This window comes from Electrophorus electricus, chromosome 13 (assembly GCF_041902795.1).
Source record: "Electrophorus electricus isolate QZ-2024a chromosome 13, ASM4190279v1, whole genome shotgun sequence".
Taxonomy (NCBI): Eukaryota; Metazoa; Chordata; class Actinopteri; order Gymnotiformes; family Gymnotidae; genus Electrophorus; species Electrophorus electricus.
The window spans coordinates 3063416-3086040 of record NC_137509.1 but is presented as its reverse complement, the minus strand read 5'-3'; the positions used below and the strand labels follow the sequence as shown (position 1 = coordinate 3086040).

The following is a 22625-nucleotide window of genomic DNA, read 5'->3' as shown; positions in this document are numbered from 1 at the left end:
TATATATATATATAATGTAATACACACACACACACACTAATGTAGTTAATGCAGATTAAATTGTAATTTTAACTGAATTAGAAAATATAAAACTAAAGCTTGAATAAATATTTTATTTAACCATGATAACTATAAATTTGCTATCATAAGAGAAATTCATAATTACATTTTTGTAAGATTTTATTATATTTATTTATTTATTTGCTCTTTTGAACACACCAGCTGTATGTTGGGGGCGCACATAATGAGTGGACCAATAGACCTGTCATACAAACTCATACATATACAGTACATGTTAAGAAATGTTAAGGTTTATTTTTAGAACGATAATGAGTTTTTAATAGCAATAGTTTTTTTTTATGATAGCAAACAAACATTTATGAAAGAAAGACATAAGTAAACAAATAGGCTACAATAATAAGTTATAATGATATATAAGAATATTGAATTACAATTTTACATCAAAATGTATAGCGTACGAACAATGTGCAGTATGTGAGCCATCACTTAAATGTTTCGCACTTGGCTAGGCATATGGGTAAAAATCAAGCCAAAAAGACTATAAAACATTAGGATGTTCATGGTGAGAGAAAATTAGAATAACAGAAAAATCTATTAATAAAAATGAAATTTAAATGTAAAAAATCCATAAAAAATACCAAATGAGCATGCACCTTGTACTGTTATCACCCTTTTAAAAATGATTATTCTTTTAATTGTACTATTTTGATTGTGGCTATTCAAAAATATTCAGCAGCATCAAGTGATCTTTACTAGATAATGTAAACTGGATACATCATTGGCAAAGTTACGGAGTATAAGCCTAAATATCTCTTTAGTTCAGATCCTGGTCCCTCCTGTCCCCTAAAGCCACAAACTAGACTTCAGAAAACCTCGAGTACAGCAACACCACAAGGAACGGAACAACAGATCCTGTAAAAACTACATTTATCATAGATTCTCTGTGAGGCAGCTTTGACACTACTCGAGTCACTGATTGAAGATTTAAGTTTCACAATGTTGCACTTTCTTCAGACACCTAAAAGAGAAAGATGCTTTATAAGGTCTCTTCACACATTAATTAGAAAAACATACATTTTTATTCGGGTTTGCATGAATGGCTTAACCTTAATGTTTAAGCTATTGAGAAAAATGTTCATTTGAAATGTTAATTTGATATGTCCTATAAGGCACATCTTTAAGAATACCCTATAGTTTCATCTAGGAAATGTTAAGGAATTGCTAGTGAACTGTCTTATCAACATGTCTGTAATGAATCACTCTTACCTGTTATTCTTTTTGCTGTGCCTTTTGCTAATCTGAGCATATGTTGAATCGGTGGTTTTAGTGGAATCACCTGGAAAAGAGGTAGAATGCAAAGACTTTTACACTGACTCAATGTCTAAAAACACTGCAGAATACCCCCTAGTGAGCAAAACATTGTTGAAATGGGATATACGACTCTGAAATTTGTTCATATTCCACATAATACAATCCTGGTAAAAATTTGTGTTTTATTAATTTAATGCACATATCAGTTCTATTGTTAAAACCTCCTACTGTCATCTTTGTAACATAGCCAATATTGTAATAGAATTTCAATCCTGTCTCTCTAACCCTGCTGCTGTGTCTCTTGTGCATGACTTTGTTTTTAGTCACTTGGAGTATTGTATTTCTCTTCTTGTAGGTATCAGTCCAAATTATGTTGTTGCACCTTCTGACTCACACTCGCTGTCACAACCATATTACACCTGTTCTCTAAGATCTTCACTGGCTTCTTGTAAAATACTGCATCCAATTCAAAATCCTTATGCTCACTTGCAAAGCTCTTAATAATTTCATTCCTTCCTGATTGTCTGACCTTCTCCTTCCTTACAAACCCAACTGTATTCTCTGCTCATCTTCAGCTGATCTGTTAACTGTTCCTTCTTCTAACCTCCATAGGTTTGGTGAGCATCCTCCAGATCAGCTCCTCATCTCTGGGCTTCTCCTCCTACAGGTTTGTCAGTCAAATTTTCTCTGCATGTTCAAAATAAATCTCAAATCTTAAAACTTACCACCAACCTACTCTCTACAACCCTGTTTCTATTTCTTGTTTGTCCTTAGGTATTCTCTGTTCTAGTATTAATGTAGCATCTCATGTATTATATTATTAAACACCCATTAAAGACTCTCTGCAAGAAGGAACCAATAAATGCCTGTTTCCTTCTTGCTGCACCATCCCATGAAGCCTATCCAGGTTTATTAGGAGCCACTTAACATTACTGGCATGGGCCGCCATGGGCCCCACACAGAAAGCAGAAATGCTGGCTACCCTAGCAGCAGTAGCACAGGGCAAAGAGAGACACTTTGGAGTTTTCAGAAAGTGGGCACAGCTCGATAAGATCATACAGCTGTACAGTGGTGTAGAGCTTATTATGGTGCAGTACATCCTTAAGCAGCACCATGCAACATCTATTCACAGGCATCTCAACACACACATGCATACTTGTTCTCTTGCTTCCACACACACACACCAACAGAACAGACATTCATATGTATATAGACATATCAGTATATTAGCACACACACTGACAGTCTCATCCTTTTCCCCTCATGCTCACTACCCCCATCACCCAGCAGTGTACATTCTACCCCCCCCATCACCTAGCAGTGAGTTTACATTCATTTATTTAGTTTAACTAGTTTTGTTGCTACTATTGTGACTATTGTACTTCTCTTCAAAAGTGAAAATTAAGTTCTGAGTACATCATATCAGTGCCCTCCCTGGTCTTCTCTAACAGTGCACAACAGACATGAATTAGCTTTCACACAATAAAGTAACATCTTATGGAACAGCTTCCACAGTGACTTTTTTAACACTACAGGAGCTGGAAGCATTCGGTCTATTAAATGCAAAAGTAAATCCATGATTCACAACAGAGTATATTCAGATACACTTTTTCAATCTCAGTCTCACCTGTTTGTTTTGGTTTCTTCATGGTTTTCATTTCAGTTTCAGCATAAGTCACATCACTGGGTCCTGCACCATCTGTGAAAGAGAGAAAATAACCTCATTCTTTCCCCACAGTCATTTACCATCATAATCCTTTTAAAGAACTCTGCAGGGCATTACTCAGACATCCCACACTACAGGCCTCCAGTCATACCCTGTAGTCTTCCATCAGGCAGACACTTCACTGCTTAACCCCACACAGACTACTCTCATTAACTATAAAGCTTAACCCAATACAAACTACTGTCCTTAACCAATTACAATGATGTGTTTTGTGTGGTCTATAATTTCCCAGAGGCCAGAGAAAACACGGATCATGTCTTCCTGAGGAATTTCTATATTGTCCAGATTCCATTGGCATCTTATCACTTAGTATATAAAAGAACATTTTCACTACTTTTGTTGCCACGTTTGTCACTAATGTTAGAAACACTGACAAATTTACACATTTCCAAGATGCAAAATAAAGAGCAAAAGTAAATTAGTGTTTAATAAAACCAGTTTCTTGCTTTATCTGGCATTTATGAAGTGGAGCTGTGATGTTCTACTGCTTACCCTTTTCTGACTTCTGTTTCAGTTCTGAGTACATCACATCAGTGCCCTCCCTGGTCTTCTCTAACAGTACAGAACACACATGCATTAGCTTTCACCACAAAAAAACAAGGTATATATATTTCATACACAAGCCCATCGCCCCACCTGTTTGTTTTGGTTTCTTCTTGGGTTTCATTTTAATTTGAGCATAAGTCACATCACTGGGTCCTGCACCAGCATCTATTAAAGAGAAAACAAACTGCTTTCCCTCATTTTCATTCTAATTTCATAATCTTTTAAAGCTGCAACATGTAAATTAGTGGAATTACTGAGTCCAGAGGAGAAATAAATATGCTAAAGTATCTTTGTGCACCTGCAAGCTACACTGTAAAGCCTAAAATATTCCAAAGTCATAGCAGTCAGATCAGATTTGGTGGGAATGTTTTGGCCCATATCACATGCACATGCTTTTGTGTACTGACAGCTTTGAGTGAGAAGAATGTTCAGCTTTGAGTGTGAGGAGTGAGAGGTTTGGCTGTGAGGTGTGAGAGGTTTTAGTGAGAGGTGTGAGAGGTTTCAGTGAGAGAAGTGAAAGATTTCAGTGAGAGTTTGTGAGAGGAGGAAGAAGCAACACAATTACATCATCTCCCAAATGTTTCACAATGCAGACCATACATGCTGCCATCTGACCAAAGAGCAGATTTCCAGTGTTCTAGTGTGCATTGGCTGCGTTCTTTTGCCCAAGACTTTTGCCCTGCTAGAGATCAGTAAAGCATGTATTTCAGCTGAAATCTGTGGTTCTGTTAACTGGTGATTTATTAGGCTAATGACTTTAATATGCTTGTCCTTTTCAGTAGAGGTACCTTCCTTTCCTGGGGTATCTGCATAGGAGCCAGTTTCATATAAATCCCTTGGTATCTACTCTATCTTGCTAAATATAAATAATTATCTCAGGTATTTAGACTAAGGACGGTTTTGAGAATTTAGAGCATTTCTGTTACCTTTGTATTCTTATAAACTGTTGTATATGTATTTTACATATATAATTATGTGAAAATTACTATACAAAAGAGAAATATTTAATTTTTGGTAGGTGTGTACAAACAGATACCGTACATCAAGTGTGACTGATACCGGCATCAAACAGACATTACTGCAAATAATCTGTCAACAATCATTAAATGAACTATAACCCTGGGTTACAGTTATTGATGGTGGTAAAAAACATGTATTAACATTATAGTAGTAATGTGAACCTTATAGCTCATAAAACAAGGGAAAATTCCAAACATCCAACAACTGATGGTATATTTGTATCTTTTAGTCTGCAAGATACAATCTGTTAGTTTCTCTCCAACTCTCTCTCTCTTACACACACACACACACACACATACACACACACACACACACACAAACAAGATTGTAGTAAAATTGTTAATATTGGTCTTTATTCCTTTGTTTTGGGTTTTTTTTGCTTTAAACCTTTGAGTAAACCACAACACTTGACCCATACATAGCATCATCTGTTTAAAATAATATTAGAGTTCATAATTTAGGGTGATACTGTATGGAAAAAAGAGACAGTGTGAAGTGTCCCTCCATTCAGTCTTGTGTTCTTTTAAAGTAATTTGTATTATGTGGTATGTACCTTTACTGTGAAGTTTCAAGTTTTTCAGCTCTTTTTTAGAGAAAGTTCCATCAGTTGGGCCCGTTAATGTATTATCTGACATTAACATCAGATGTCAGATATTTAGAAGTCAGTTTAGATAAGCAGAAAAGCAAAAAGTCAGTGTTCTTACTGCGGATATGCAGAGTTCTTCCTATTTCCTATGTGTTTTGTTTTATTATTCACAGCATATACATACGTGTCATTGTTGGATGAAGCAGTAAAATCATTGCAAACATAAAAGGGCATCCATTAAAGTAGTAAATTTATTTGAGGTGAACTCTACCTGTAATCCTGTTACCAACATTGGCATAAATCAGATCACCTCCTATTAAAGAGGAAAGAAGGCAGTGTAAGTAAAAGTGTTCATTTGAACAAAAAGCTGGTGGGTTCAGTAGAAACAGACCAACCTGCTTGCAGCAGTGAGGTTCCTGCAAGAGAGCTCTCAGGCCCAGTCCAACTCTGCCTCTGGCCCGTGGTCTGGTTAGTGTTCTCCTGATGTCCAGTAGGGGGAGACCGAGATCCTGTACCTCCTCACACAGTAAAACAGTCGTAAAGTTAACAGGATCGCTGCTAATTTTCATTTAACAGTTAATGGAAAAGGGATAAAAATACTTTTTATCCTGTAAATTGGCAAAGTTTCTGACAGCAAGAGCACATCCACCATGGTGTACAGAAGTAACATGTCTTTAAATAGCCTGTATATAATTGTCATATGCTACAGATAAATGGATGCTTTCAAACCTTTGTTCTTCTTGTAGCTCAGGAACAGGATAAGTATGATAATGAGCAACAAGATTAAACTGAGTCCAACAGCCGGTCCAACTATTACACCACTGGATCCAGGACCTAAGTCTGTGGAAGCAAAGTGACACATATGAATTTACATTCAGAGCACTTTATGCTTACTGAAATAATGTAAAAGAAATCAAATCTCATGAAATTTATTTCTCACCTCTGACTGAGACCCAGCTTTGTGATGATTCTCTTCTCTCTGGGTATTCACAGTAGTAGAGACCCTCATCTGATTTTGAGATGACAGGGATGGTTATCTGTCCTGTGGTCTGGTTCCAAAAGAGTGATCCATCTTTATAGAAGTAAGATATGAGGTTAGAAGATGTTTTGTTCAATAAACATCGTAGAGTCAGAGAATCTCCCTCAGTCACAGGATGTACAGGACTGTCTAGGATCACATCACCATCTGTTAAAGAGATGCAGAAAACACAAAATGTGGAAAATACACACAAGTATTTTCACATGCATGAAATATTATTCATCTAATTCTACAAACAAATATAGTAGAATTACTATATTCTATCACTAGTCCTATGTTTCCTGAGATAAAATTTACTGGAGACCCACCATGCACTGTGATGTTGACAGGTTTACTGCTCCCTAAAGACTTAGACTGGCACCAGTACACTCCAGTGTGAGATGTGGAGAGAGAGCTGATGTTGCATGTAGATCTTGTAACTGATCCCTTGCCTGGTGGACAATTTGACACACTCCTATTTTGTGTGTATTGCATGACTCTCCATTTGGTAGAGTTCCTCTGGTCCTCACAGCTCAGTAAGAGAGAGTGACCACTGAAGTGTTGAGTTCTGTTGGGAATGATGATCAGAGAGGCTAGAGAAGACACACCTGCCAAATCAGACAAATCAAATGTTGCACAATACTGTTAAACTAATGCCACATACACGAACTGTTCACTGTACTGTAGGAAAACTGATGGTTTAACTGATAGAAAATACTCACATTCATACTCTACAGTACTTTAAAATAACTAAATGATGGTATTTCTGTATTTAACCGCCTTACTCCTAAACAAACCCAGCACACACCTGAGCTCAGTTCTCATGTCCTCACACTCTCTATTCACTCTGAGCTTTTTTTCAGTCCTTCATTCTGCATCTTTTTCTTAACCCTGTATTGTTAATTGAATTGTCTTCACACAGTGTAATGTTAGCTGTATTGTCTTCTTAACTCTATTGTTCCAGTGTAAAAGCAGCAGTCCTGCTCCCTCACTCATGCAGGTGCTACCTCGTACATGATGTCACTGGGAAATCCTGCTTATTTCTGTAGCTGGAATTTAGTAAAGCCTCTCACACTGTCTATGTAGTTTACTAAGAGTGTGCAGATATCAGCCTCTGAGCCAAAACCAGCCTTGTGCCACCTCTGTTATCTGCATGTTGTTTATATGTTCAGCTGTATATAGTATCACTATCGCAGAAACTCTCTTACCAGTAATGTTTACCCAGAGCGCATCACTGAAGTGTGTGTAGTAGACTGGATTTCCTCTGCCAGCTCTACACCAGTACTGGCCTCCATCAGAAAGCTTCACTGCACTGATGGTGTAGGAGTGTGTTGCAGTGTTGGTCTCATTCTCAGGGTTCTGTGTGTGTTTGGACCAGTGAAAGCTCCATCCAGCAGACTGCTCCAGCTTACAGTACAGAGTCACTGGGTTTCCCATCAGTGCAGCTCCTTGAGGGCTAGAGTTGAGTTCAGGTTTAGGTTTCACTGCTAATAGAAATGAAACAAATGGTTCAGGTCATAAACTGAGTTCACATGCTGCTTCCAGACGCTTTACCACAGTCATTATATTTCAGAGACACAATCTATTAGGATGTAACATCTCAGCCTAAGTGCTGATGCAGATCTGCTCTCATGGTGACCTGAGGCTGACAGTAGAGATATTTAGCTCAGACTGATGGACTGCAGCACTACTGCTGCCACTAACTCAAACAGAACAGCAGTATATAAAGTCATGGAAGACACAGACTAAATATCTGGTGTCATCTGTAATCATACAATACCGGGATTAATAATAACTAAAGAGTTGAACACACTCACCTGATACAGTCAGCGTAACAGCATCACTGGTGTGGGAGTAGTGGGATCCTCCTGCCTCTGTTCCTCTACAGGTGTATTTACCTGTATGAGACTCTTCAGCACCACTGATTGTATAAAGCTGTTCTCTGCTGACAGGACTGAGTGAACCCTCTTTCTTCCAGCTGTACTGCCACTTAGAGACGCCTCTTCCCTCTATGTTACATCTGAGAGTGACAGTCTCTCCCTCAAATACCTGTGGATCAGGCTTTATGGAGGCCACAGCTTTTGGTCTTGCTGTGGAAAGATCATCAAAACCACTGAATAATTGCTTTTTTTTGGTGAAATTGTTTTCATGTATATGCAGATAATGGAAAACAGAAAGAAGGCTATTTATAAACCTTTAACTGTTACTAAAAGAAATAATATGTAACAGTAGATAAACATGAAGACTTTCTCAAATTGTGAAAATGACAAATAAATGTTGTAAATAACCTCCCCAAATTGCATTAGGCATTACTAATATAAACAAGAGCGGGTGTTGAATTCCAATAAAATTATTCATCTCAAATTTCAGCCAGACATTATTCATCTAATATCTAAGCACAATGGTTAACATGGAAATGTTAAGGCCACATCAAGATCCGTTTGTCACATTTGTAAAGGTGGAATCCTGACAAGGAAAACTTTTTTGGGAATGCAGTGATGTACTGATTTTATTACTCCGTTAAACCAAGCGTGGTGGAAACATACTGCACAGGTTGTAAAAAAAACCAACAAATTAGTAGTCAAAATTGAGTGTGAGCAATAGACACATGGCACATACTTCATTTGGTGAATAGGAGTAATTGCTGAGTATTTTTTTCATATATTGTCATGTTGTATAATTGCACTTTTTGTCTTGATTTGGGGATCTATATTGCTGTGTAAGTGTTACATGTGATGAATCAGTGGGACCTGCAGGAATTATTTTTGTGGGGGGAGGGGCAGGTGGTAGAGAAAGTTTTTGGGGTGTGTGATAAAATGAAATACAGCATATAGGAATTTCAGGTACACAAGTTAATACAATCTGATATTGTAAGGGTTGGCACCAGGCCGAGGCCCCCTCCGGCCACCAGAGGGAGGCCTCGATTCAGGCACACTACTAATCAGGCTGGTCTACACCTATATAAACCCAGTGACCCAGTCACTCAGTGTGGGGTCTTTGCTAAAGTGTTGAGCCAAGCTCCTACCTGGTAACTTTTGGGTATTGAGGTCTGTGAGCCCTTGTGCTGCACCTCTCTTCAGCTCTGCGAGGGTGTCTTTGTTATTACATGTCCCCTCCCCTCTCCAGTTTTCCCTCTCAAGTCTGTCTCTCTCCCAGGGCTCTCCTTAGCCATTAAAGTTCCTCCCTGTTTTCTGGTTTTGTTTGGGAAGGTTAAGTTTGGTTTTCCCCAGGTCATCGGGGTTGCCGTTCTTCCCGTGTTGTGCTTTGTTCTCCCTTATTCCATGCTTGGTGTAGTGTTTAGTTTTTCCTCTCATTTTGCCTGTTCTAAGATCTAACTGTTTTGCACACGGGCCCACCATCATTAAAGCGTGGTAGCTCACCCAGTAGACTGTTGGTGTCATCTGATCTGGGTCTGAGCCCCATTATAGATATTCACTTGAGAATAACTAAGGAGTCATTAACTGACCTATCAAATGGCATTTTCAGTTGCTTTTAACTTTCACAAGCTGAATGCAACCTGACCCAAAAGAATGGTACTAGTAAATAATGAAAGGTTTAATTCTCAGTGGCTTCAATTCCTCCAACACTAAATGAGGCTGGAGAGTATTAAATGCAGAACTAAAATCAACAAAAAGCAAGTATGCATATGCCATAGGGTCTTCTAGATGCTTCAGAATAAAATGTATTTAATGGTGTTAATATCATGTTGCCTTAGGAACTGGTATACTATTACTCCTATAATCTCTTTCTGGTAGACAAGGAATTGCTATAATCGGATTAACCAATTAAATAATACAATTCTGCCATTCATTTTTGTAAAAATGGCTTATTGGAATGATGTAATGAATATGGTTATGGTTCCTAAGAATCATAAATAAAATAGAGCTGATGGGTATTACTGGACATACTTGTGCTCTCTCACAACTCGTTTTCTCCATTTCTTTTTCTGTCAGTTTCTCTCTCCACATTTCATCTTGCCATCTTTCTCACATGCACCTCTCTTTCTCATTTTATGTTCAGCATCATGTTTCAAAGTGAAAGTAATGGAAGCATTGCTTATCACAGACTGCTGCTCTTTCCAGGGGTCACATAGTTCGTTCCGCAGCCTGCAGTGGGAATTCCCTGTTATTGTTCTTGTTTGGAGCCTCACCTCTGGTGTCTGCACACACCTGCACATTTTGTGTATTTAAACTGATGTTGGCACGTGCAGTTTTGTCAGTCGTTGAACATGTATAAGTACGTTTGTCGTCGCTCGTTAGTGTTAGTGTTCATGATGTTTCATGTGCTTCGTTCTCACAGTTTAAGTGAGTGCCCTTGTCTTCTGTGTTTCTCAATAAATGTCTATTACTGTCGAGGGAGTCTGAGCGACCTGCTCCTTGACCTGTGGCATTCGAGCCGTTACATTGCTGAGTATTGTTTAGCTAAAGTATTAACCCAAACATGCCAACTATATGGACTACCATTTTTTCTCCTTAGAGAAATGTGCAATAATTACATTTTCTGCTGTTTTAGTGTGATGTTGGTTACATTTGATTTGGTGTGTCTTTATTGTATTTTAAATTGCCAGTTTTTCACTGATATCATCACCAAAACATTTTCATTATCAAACACGATGTAATTACTGCCATGCAACTTAATTCACAGCCAAAGAAGTTTTAAAACTGTTTTATTTTCAATGTTGTGCTTTTATATGAAAAACATAATGAAATACCTTTCAAGAAAAAAAAAACATCTAAACTTTTCTACACATTAAACAAATGTGTATTTTGTAGAACACAGAAAATGTTTTGGTTGTGCAAATATGAAAAATATGTGATGTGTTTACAATGGTTACAATACAAATTAGTCCAAATTATCTGCTTGTTATATGTTACACTTTTTCACACAGTTTTATGTAAACCTTTCCAGCTTCAGTACTGAAATAAATCAAAGGTTTCATTCCAAAATGTATTCGTGAATATCCTTTTTTATATCTATAGAGTGGGCTTTATTTATCAGTGCATATTATGATACGATGGACAGCAAACTGTCATTCTTTCACTTCCATGGATGGTAACACATGATGCGTGAGTCTTAATTTGATATTACCATTAATATTATTTACACATATATAGTGCCTTTCTAATACCAAAAGGCGCTTTACAATCTAGAATCTAGCTACCTCGCTACATTTCACTAAACTATGAAGTGCACCTTTATTTTTTGGCTATAGTTAGCACTGCTTTGTTATTTAAATGATTGTGAATCATGATGGAGGATTTTGCTAATGTTCACACAATTAACTGAGGTGCGTTCTGTATTAATATTAATATTAATACAGAATTAATATTAGCTAGCTAGTTATATATCTATGTTAACAATAACAGCTATCTACCTAGCAACCTAGTATAGTACCTACCTTATTTGCATCTGTACACATATAATGCATTTGGTGTCTTTCTATAAAAACATACAGTATGAACTCATAGATAGATCTAGATAGATAGTTCTTTTTTTATCCTTTTAGAGAAGTTTAGAGAAAATTGTGTTGGGAACAAGGCCAAAATAGTCCAATATTGATGTTTAAAACATTAAAACTGGAAAATGTTCTTCCAACACTTTGTAGGTGTAATAAATCCACAGATTGGGATGGCACTAACCCTGTAACAGTATCTTTATACCCAAGGAACCATGATCCTAAATTCCATCAGACTCAAAACTTACCAGGGCAGCCAGGTTTTCTCATCCCACAGAGATGTACAAGTTTCTTTTCCCACAGCTTCACAAAGTAATAACTTGATATTTTAACCTACTATGATGTCAAATGGTAATCAGCCAGTAATGTTTGGGTATCTTAATATTATCGTTAAACTGTGATGTTTGGTTTTATTATTTGAGAAATGCCCTTTGTTTCATTATTCTCTTCAATATTCATTCCTCACAATCAATTTACGTTTGTTGCTTACCTTGTGTTTAGTGTAAACAAATTGTTAACCACTTGAAATTGTATTTACTAGAAATCTTATTTGTACCAATTAAGCAGAACCCCTAAACCCTTAGTCTATGAGTTACCACCAAAGAACTTTAACAAGAATGTTTTGTGCCAGGTGTGCATGTTTTTGTTTAGCATTGGTTGCTTTTCTTGTTGCTGGTAACCCAGTGAAAAGCCTTGTGTGCAGAGATGGAGGCGGGACTACTGCTTTAAAGGTGGACCACCTTGCTGAAATGGAGCAGCACTGATCTGGGGCATGCTGGAGATCAGTTACTTAAGACATCTTGTGAATTTGTGAACTCTACTGTTGTTGAGTGTTATTTATGAGATTACTGTTAGGTCTCCCCTATCTGTCAGAGTGGACAAGTAAGGTAACGTGGTTACAGGTGAATACAATGTATAGATGTGGTATCTCACTTTATAGTATTGTTAATCAGGAAAGTTATACGGTAGGCAGGGAAGCTGTTTTATTATTTCCGTTTCTTTGGCACCATCCACAATGTCCACCTGTACTTCTTGACCACTCAAGATTTGTTCTCATTCCTTAAACCATGTGCTCTCGCCATTGATGTCTGTTTTTATCGCTAAACGTAAATAGATATAAACACAGAAGTTATTAGTGTTGGTTTCATGCTCGGTAACTTTACACACGCACACACTTCTCATAGGACTGTTATAACCTGTTGTCTTGCCATCAACCAGGAGCATGTAACAAAGAAGAAATCAAGACTTAAACTTTTCTTTTTAAAACTAAGCCAATAAACTCTACAACAGTCATCAAGAGCAAGGATGGGTCACATAACCACTGATACCAAAGCTCCTGTTTCTGAAAGGCCTAACCTAAAAGGCCTCTGACTCTAACTGAACCAGCTCCTAACTCCAATCCCATGGGTCAAGAAAACCTGGTCATTTCATTGTCAGTGACCTATATCACTCATGCAGGGTCAATGGACTAGAAAACAGACTCTCTCTAAGGGCCATCCAGATGATATAACGGAAAATGGACTCTCTCTCAGTGCTATCCAGATGGTTTGACATTGTCGAGCCTAATGACTCATAAGGACAGACTTTTCCTTTTATGTTACCAGCTGATATAAATAGTTATTTAACTGTTTATACATCAAAACTGGTCAGTTAACTCCTTCCTTTCATCTGCTAAGCAGCCTCTTCAGTCCTAATTAGTTCTCTCTCAGGTTGTTTCAATAAGTTGTCTATTTCTTCTAAGTCTTCCAGTTATACTTTGTCACGCTCTCTCAAAACGAATCTTGTTTGGTATTGTTTGATAAGCATGCACTGCCCAGTTAATCACTCTCACAGGTTACTTAAACAGATTTGATTTTCTTTCCATTCTTTTTCTTTATTTATCAGTTAGCCACTTCAGTCCACATGAATCTACTTTGGGTTAATTTGTTTCCGTTACAGTGTTTGTTACATATTTTGTAATATAACGATTTTAGTGAACTCAGTACCTCTGGTCATTAGTAGAATCGTAATCAATGTTTTATATGCATGTTCTCCTATTTCTGTTTATCCAATAAATATACCCTTAGAAATAACTCTTGTGAGTAAAGAGTGGTATTCTACTTTTTGGTAGATGAGACATCATGTTATCGAAGTGGTGACCTTTATGGGTTGAGACTGAATTAATAATCATTAATACATTAATTTAAATGATTTAATTTTCCCTGGTAAACAGGGTGGTGCCCAATTATTATCAATTTGGATGGACAATTTATGAAAGTTTTATATTTATCTATGAAAATATCTCATAGATCTCATAGAACATAGATTGGTTTATTATTCCTTAACTTATAGTACTGCTATTCTGTATCTCACAGTGTAGTGTATGGGGTTAAATAATATACCCATTATTAGGTACACGTGGTCTACATTTAACAGTTACATTTATATCTCCGTCAATGTACAACATCAAATATCAGAATACTGCCTTTGCTTATTTATGAAATCTCAACACTGATGCATGTGTGTGACTTCAGGAAGAGAGTGGCAGAGGGGCTTGTAGAGACAAAAGTGCAGATACATAAATCACTATGCAGATGAAAATGTGAAACATCACTTACCAGCTGCTGTGATCTTGACTACGTCACTGTAATGTGTGTAGTATTGTCCCCTTCGTGCACTGCAATCATATTCTGAAGTTCCTTCTTCAGAGACTGTCACAATCATTATATTGTTTTTTCTTACAGTGGTCCATGATTTTGGAAGCTGAGGGTAAATGTACCATAAAAACGTCCATCCAGTAGACTGCTGTACCTCACAGCTTAGAGTAACAGTGTCTCCAGTGTAGACAGACGTCTGAGGCTTAACCTTCACAGTTGGTTTGGGTTTTGCTGTTAATTTGAAATGATGAAGGTATTAGAATCTCCATTTACAACACGAGGGGAAACTTTATTATTTGTGGAAATAGCAGCATTTGTGTCTAATGTGGCATTTAGATTCATTGAATTCTTTTAGATTCAGATACTAAAAAAGCTACAGTGGTGAAGGTTGGATGTGCAATATATTATCTAAATTATCGAAGTTGCATAACAAGTATGAAGTATTCCAAAATGAATGCTTGCTGGGTTTAATCAGCTTTTCCAAGTTTCATTCATACTGAACCAAATCCTGCTTATGCACAATATATAAGCACCACCAATCTCTGTACTTATAAAAACAATGATGTATTACAATGAGAGACAAGTGTCAGTGGAGTAGGAAGGGATATATGAATAAACTGAGACTATTTACACTTGGTCTTTTCATGCACCGTGTATCAGGAATGCCCAATTGAAAGCAAACTGTAAATTGTAATATCACATCAATTTGATCACCATAATTTTAAGAGAGCAAATTCATTATGAAGATGCTGGTCTCTGATTGCAAGTTCAAAATAACAGTATTCTTTTTTCACTTTTAAAATAATTTGTTGTTGCCAGTGAAACTTTATAGTGACGGCACAATGGGAGTCACTGAAAGGAGCAGTGAAGGGGATGTGTAGGGTCCTTTATTATGGAAGCAGCATCTTTCCTCTCAACACACCATCTGTACAGCTCTGATTTCGGACTTTGCCTTTCTGATTATTTATTCTCACCTGGTTTTACTCTTGGCAGTGAGAAAGGTGCACTAGGATGTAATATTGCAAAGTTGATCTGATTCAACAAGGGATTTAATCAACGAATTAAGCATTGTTGATATTTCATATATACAAAATCATCATGTTGGGAGAAGGACAAAAATTCATCTATTTCTGTGTCCATATATTTATAGGCTTCAACCTGCTCTACTTCCTTGAATTTGATCTCTAGAGGTTCAAAAAGAGGATGAAGAGAGTTAAATGCTTGATTCTGTACACAGCACAACTACTCAGTAGTAGCTGAGAACACTTCTCCAAGTGAAGGGTAGTCCTCATACTATGTGTCACACTCACCCTGAGACACAGAGTGAGCAGAATTTATGCAACATTTATGGCACACAGTGTCTCTACCTGGGAAGTTTTTCCATGCAAGTTTCTTCCCTACAAGACATCTACCACGGTCTTATTGTACAGGTTCTGTTTGATTTGGTTGACAGTTTTTTTGTCACATCTCTCATACTTTTGATACTGAGATGAATTTCTGATTGTCATCTTGCTTCTGATGGCATCTCATTTCATGTCAGGGGTTTTTCCTGCATCTACACTACAGTATAACACAGCGTGTTGATTTTTCACAGTCTCATTTCAACATACTTTTAGTATAGACAAGGCTAGAGCTAAATCAGCATCTACCTGAATAAGTTCAGTCAGTGTCTGTTTCCAACTTTTGTTCTTTCCCTGATTAATTCTTCAATATTGTGCTAAAATTTCAATGCTTTGATCATTTATGAACAGCTATGATAAATTCCATTGTACTTTCCCCTCTTCCTGGCACTGATAATTAAACTGGGCTCTCTCAAATACTGTATGATGTTATGCTTACCAAAACAGAGCTGCGTTTTGATGTATTTCCTTTTTGTCTAACTCAGTCATTGACATACAGAGAATACTGTCTGCATCATCTCCCATAGCCAAGATTTCACCTGGTGTTCTTTCGTTTTTAATACGCAGTTGAGATTCACTGTCAGATCCATGTGGGCCACTCTGATGTGTTGGATAAGTTAAAAGGCCCTAAATGTGTTATGTGTATTGCCAAAACTGCCATTATCTTTTTTTCAGTGGGTTAGTAGCTAAACTAGTAATATTTTAGTTGGCATTATGAGTCTATGTTATGCATTCATGTTTTGCAAACAATTTGTCCTCTCTTTTATGTCTGGTGTTCCAGATATGGCTAAACATGGATTGTTAAAATAAAACACAGACATATGTGACTTACACAACATTGCCAACTTTTATAAGCATCTAAAAATAGTGCTTATTTAGCAGACACTGAGGCACAAGTGGATTCTCAATGACCGGCACATCTATATGAACAAAGATGGATTCAACACACAGTATTTCAAATTAAAATAAATTATATGAAACCATGAATCAGACAAAACTCCAGACAAAAGCTGGTAACAAAATTAAGACTAGAAAACTTGAGAAACATGAAAGCTTCAGTAGAACCTCTGAATAAATAGTCGGATTGGAAGAATCAAAACAAAATGAAAGACACGTATCGTGCAATATGTTGTTATCAATCGGTTAAACACTTTGTCACTACTGGGTTTCTCTCTTACCATCAACAGAAATTGTTGAACCCTATTTATCATTTACACCAATTCTGCTCTAATGTGTTAATTCCTGACCTACTGAGCGTACCATCAACCATATGCCACATTTATCACTTAACTAGCTGCTTCCCCCAGCTGCATTTCACACTGTACGTCTCAGCTTGCACAACAATGCCAACTTTTGTCACCCTGTAAAAAGGTGAAAACAAGTGGTGAGGCCTGGTAGACAACACGTAGCTCAGATGATCAAAGTTGTGTAACCAGTGTAAAATATTTGTATTCCAAGGGTGATGTTGGGTGATCTTGTTTTTCCTCTTGATGTTTCATGAGTGCTGAACCAAATCCTGCATAGTGTACAGAATATGTGCATAAGCAAGTACGAGCAGAATGCAGCATCAAAGGGCTTTTCATGCCACATTAGAGTTTGCCATTATCTGTCTCTTTTAACATGTTTCTACACAGTCAAGAGTGTATTATAGTGAGCCAGTTCACAACCACATCCTCTCATTATAATTCCTCTCAGGCTCCCTGTTTTAGCACCAGAATGTTCTACATTTTGCAGTAAAGCTAAATGTATTACACTGCCCAATGCTGGATCATGTTAATCACACTGCTGTCATTGAAGTAATTTATACCAAATTTCCAGCTTGTTGCTCAATTTATGTTTCACATTCTGTGCCCCTCTGTACTCATCTCTGTACTGTGCTTATCTCTGTACTTATTCTAAAAAGTGCCAGTGGAGCAGCAAGGGATGCAGATAAATAAACTCTGTAGTAAATCATCATCATAAATTACCAAGCAATACTAAACAAGTATTTATGTCTGATGAGGGTGGATGAATCTGGCCTAAAACTCCACAAACACTGTAGCAGGAAAGGAAAACTAGCAGGTTTTATGACAGTGTGATGATAAATGGAATGGATGAGCCCTTCACAATTAAATCATTTATAAAGAAATAAAGTTTATAAAGTTTGCTCACTTTGCCTATTATAAGATGAAAATTAAAATGATTAAAACAACTGTAAATAAAATATTTTCTTTGATCACATTAAGGTTAATAGAGTGACTCCATTGTAAGGATGTGTGTTTCTAATCACTCTCAATACATATGTACTGACTGCATGGTGAGATGAGTTTACTGAACATTGATCACACTCACTTCTCTGATGCCTCTGCTCTCATTTAAATAATTGATGAAGAAATATTTAGGTTTGTGAATTGTTTGGTGTTTTTTTGCATATTATACTGTGAATATTAAAATGATTAAAATAAAGTTTAAAAAGTTTTTAAACTTTATTTAAACTCCATTGTAAGGATGGACGAAGGACAAACATATCAGCATTCGCAGAAAACCAGGTAGGTGACCACGGACAACAGGTTACAAACATAACATGCGATACTATCGTGAACATAAAAATGTAGTTGAACATAATCAAACATGAACTTGATAAAAGACGAACAACCCTGTTCTCTCCTGCAACAGTTTAAATACACTCAGACATTAGAGACAGAAGCCGGTACAAGTGTGTGAAAATGGGCGTGGTCACAAACAAAGAGACAAACTCCCACATCACGCGGTGGTCTATACCACGTGACCAGGGGGACTGAGAGCAGTCGGTGACAGTCTAATCACTCTGTCAATACATAAGTACTGAGTGCATGATCACACTCACCTGATACAGTCAGTGTAACAGCATCACTGGTGTGGGAGTAACGTGATCCTCCTGTCTCTGATCCTCTACAGGTGTATTCACCTTCATGAGTATCTTTAACACCACCGATACTGTACTCCTGTTCACTACTGACAGTTCTCTCTGAACCCTCTTTCGTCCAGCTGTACTGCCACCTATAGACTCCTCTTCCCTCTATGTCACATCTGAGAGTGGCAGTCTCTCCCGCAAATACCTGTGGATCAGGCTTTATGGAGGCCACAGCTTTTGGTCTTGCTGTGGAAAGATCATCAAATCCACTGAATAATTGTTTTTTTTAGTGAAGTTGTTTTCATGTATATGCAGATAATGGAAAACAGAAAGAAGGCTATTTATAAACCTTTAACTGTTACTAAAACAAATAATATGTAACAGTAGATAAGCATGAAGATTTTCTCAAATTGTGTAAATGATAAATAAATGTTGTAAATAACCTCCGCAAATTGCATTAGGCACTACTAATATAAACAAGAGGGGGTGTTGATTTCCAATAAAATTATTCATCTCAAATTTCAGCCAGACATTATTCATCTAATATCTAAGCACAATGGTTAACATGGAAATGTTAAGGCCACATCAAGATCCGTTTACAAATGTGACAAAGGTGGAATCCTGACAAGGAAAACTTTTTGGGGAATGCAGTGATGTACTGATTTTATTACTCCGTTAAACCAAGCGTGGTGGAAACATACTGCACAGGTTGTAAAAAAACCAAACAAATTAGTAGTCAAAATTGAGTGTGAGCAATAGACACATGGCACATACTTCATTTGGTGATTAGGAGTAATTGCTGAGTATTTTTTTCATATATTGTCATGTTGTATAATTGCACTTTTTGTCTTGATTTGGGGATCTATATTTCTGTGTAAGTGTTACATGTGATGAATCAGTGGGACCTGCAGGAATTATTTTTGTGGGGGGAGGGGCAGATGGTGGAGAAAGTTTTTGGGGTGCGTGATAAAGTGAAATACAGCATATAGGAATTTCAGGTACACAAGTTAATACAGTGTGATATTGTAAGGGTTGGCACCAGGCCGAGGCCCCCTCGGGCCACCAGAGGGAGGCCTCGAGTCAGGCACACTACTAATCAGGCTGGGCTACACCTATATAAACTCAGTGACCCAGTCACTCAGTGTGGGGTCTTTGCTAAAGTGTTGAGCCAAGCTCCTAGCCGGTAACCTTTGGGTATTGAGGTCTGTGAGCCCTTGTGCTACACCTCTCTTCAGCTCTGCGAGGGTGTCATTGTTATTACATGTCCCCTCCCCTCTCCAGTTTTCCCTCTCAAGTCTGTCTCTCTCCCAGGGTTCTCCTTAGCCATTAAAGTTCCTCCCTGTTTTCTGGTTTTGTTTGGGAAGTTTTAGTTTTGTTTTCCCCAGGTCATCGGGGTTGCCGTTCTTCCCGTGTCGTCCATTGTTCTCCCTTATTCCATGCTTGGTGTGGTGTTTAGTTTTTCCTCTTGTTTTACCTGTTCTAAGATCTAATTGTTTTGCACACAGGCCCACCATCCTCAAATTATTTACACATATAACATAGTGCCTTTCTAATACCAAAAGGCGCTTTACAATCTAGAATCTAGCTACCTCGCTACATTTCACTAAACTATGAAGTGCACCTTTATTTTTTGGCTATAGTTAGCACTGCTTTGTTATTTAAATGATTGTGAATCATGATGGAGGATTTTGCTAATGTTCACACAATTAACTGAGGTGCTTTCTGTATTAATATTAATATTAATACAGAATTAATATTAGCTAGCTAGTTATATATCTATGTTAACAATAACAGCTATCTACCTAGCAACCTAGTATAGTACCTACCTTATTTGCATCTGTACACAAATAATGCATTTGGTGTCTTTCTATAAAAACATACAGTATGAACTCATAGATAGATCTAGATAGATAGATCTTTTTTTTATCCTTTTAGACAAGTTTAGAGAAAACTGTGTTGGGAACAAGGCCAAAATAGTCCAATATTGATGTTCAAAACATTAAAACTGGAAAATGTTCTTCCAACACTTTGTAGGTGTAATAAATCCACAGATTGGGATGGCACTAACCCTGTAACAGTATCTTTATACCCAAGGAACCATGATCCTAAATTCCATCAGACTCAAAACTTACCAGGGCAGCCAGGTTTTCTCATCCCACAGAGATGTACAAGTTTCTTTTCCCACAGCTTCACAAAGTAATAACTTGATATTTTAACCTACTATGATGTCAAATGGTAATCAGCCAGTAATGTTTGGGTATCTTAATATTATCGTTAAACTGTGATGTTTGGTTTTATTATTTGAGAAATGTCCTTTGTTTCATTATTCTCTTCAATATTCATTTGCTTTATTCCTCACAATCAATTTACGTTTATGTTGCTTACCTCCTGTTTACTGTAAACAAATTGTTAACCACTTGAAATTGTATTTACTAGAAATCTTATTTGTACCAATTAAGCAGAACCCCTAAACCCTTAGTCTATGAGTTACCACCAAAGAACTTTAACAAGAATGTTTTGTGCCAGGTGTGCACATTTTTGTTTAGCATTGGTTGCTTTTCTTGTTGCTGGTAACCCAGTGAAAAGCCTTGTGTGCAGAGATGGAGGCGGGACTACTGCTTTAAAGGTGGACCACCTTGCTGAAATGGAGCAGCACTGATCTGGGGCATGCTAGAGATCAGTTACTTAAGACATCTTGCGAATTTGTGAACTCTACTGTTGTTGAGTGTTATTTATGAGATTACTGTTAGGTCTCCCCTATCTGTCAGAGTGGACAAGTAAGGTAACGTGGTTACAGGTGAATACAATGTATAGATGTGGTATCTCAGGGGCGGGTGCCACTTTATAGTATTGTTAATCAGGAAAGTTATACGGTAGGCAGGGAAGCCGTTTTATTATTTCCGTTTCTTTGGCACCATCCACAATGTCCACCTGTACTTCTTGACCACTCAAGATTTGTTCTCATTCCTTAACCCACGTGCTCTCGCCATTGATGTCTGTTTTTATCGCTAAACGGAAATAGATATAAACACAGAAGTTATTAGTGTTGGTTTCATGCTCGGTTACTTTACACACGCACACACTTCTCATAGGACTGTTACAACCTGTTGTCTTGCCATCAACCAGGAGCATGTAACAAAGAAGAAATCAAGACTTAAACTTTTCTTTTTAAAACTAAGCCAATAACCTCTACAACAGTCATCAAGAGCAAGCATGGGTCACATAACCACTGATACCAAAGCTCCTGTTTCTGAAAGGCCTAACCTAAAAGGCCTCTGACTCTAACTGAACCAGCTCCTAACTCCAATCCCATGGGTCAAGAAAACCTGGTCATTTCATTGTCAGTGGCCTATATCACTCATGCAAGGTCAATGGACTAGAAAACAGACTCTCTCTAAAGGCCATCCAGATGATATAATGGAAATGGACTCTCTCTCTCTCTCTCAGTGCTATCCAGATGGTTTGACATTGTCGAGCCTAATGACTCATAAGGACAGACATTTCCTTTTTATGTTACCAGCTGATATAAATAGTTAATTTAACTGTTTATACATCAAATCTGGTCAGTTAACTCCTTCCTTTCATCTGCTAAGCAGCCTCTTCAGTCCTAATTAGTTCTCTCTCAGGTTGTTTCAATAAGTTGTCTATTTCTTCTAAGTCTTCCAGTTATACTTTGTCACACTCTCTCAAAACGAATCTTGTTTGGTATTGTTTGATAAGCATGCTCTGCCCAGTTAATCACTCTCACAGGTTACTTAAACAGATTTGATTTTCTTTCCATTCTTTTTCTTTATTTATCAGTTAGCCACTTCAGTCCACATGAATCTACTTTGAGTTAATTTGTTTCCGTTACAGTGTTTGTTACATATTTTGTAATATAACGATTTTAGTGAACTCAGTACCTCTGGTCATTAGTAGAATCGTAATCAATGATTTATATGCATGTTCTCCTATTTCTGTTTATCCAATAAATATACCCTTAGAAATAACTCTTGTGAGTAAAGAGTGGTATTCTACTTTTTGGTAGATGAGAC

The 22625-nt window shown here is 37.3% G+C and overlaps 1 protein-coding gene across 1 annotated transcript in view; it reads right to left on the bottom strand.

Annotated features, from left to right (window-relative positions):
* Window positions 1-223: 223 nt before the first annotated feature.
* LOC145643530 (Fc receptor-like protein 5) overlaps window positions 224-22625 on the bottom strand; it is a 39799-nt gene continuing 17397 nt past the window's right edge. Inside the window, exons 9-21 of the mRNA XM_081695040.1 lie at window positions 18565-18837; window positions 8046-8318; window positions 7437-7715; window positions 6558-6836; window positions 6151-6396; window positions 5940-6050; window positions 5606-5725; window positions 5482-5523; window positions 3695-3769; window positions 3551-3610; window positions 2960-3031; window positions 1288-1357; window positions 224-1039 (exon numbers count right to left, since the gene is read on the bottom strand). Of these exons, the coding sequence (XP_081551166.1) occupies window positions 1006-1039; window positions 1288-1357; window positions 2960-3031; window positions 3551-3610; window positions 3695-3769; window positions 5482-5523; window positions 5606-5725; window positions 5940-6050; window positions 6151-6396; window positions 6558-6836; window positions 7437-7715; window positions 8046-8318; window positions 18565-18837 (1934 nt within the window). The 3' untranslated portion in view covers window positions 224-1005. The remainder of the gene's footprint in view (window positions 1040-1287; window positions 1358-2959; window positions 3032-3550; window positions 3611-3694; window positions 3770-5481; window positions 5524-5605; window positions 5726-5939; window positions 6051-6150; window positions 6397-6557; window positions 6837-7436; window positions 7716-8045; window positions 8319-18564; window positions 18838-22625) is intronic.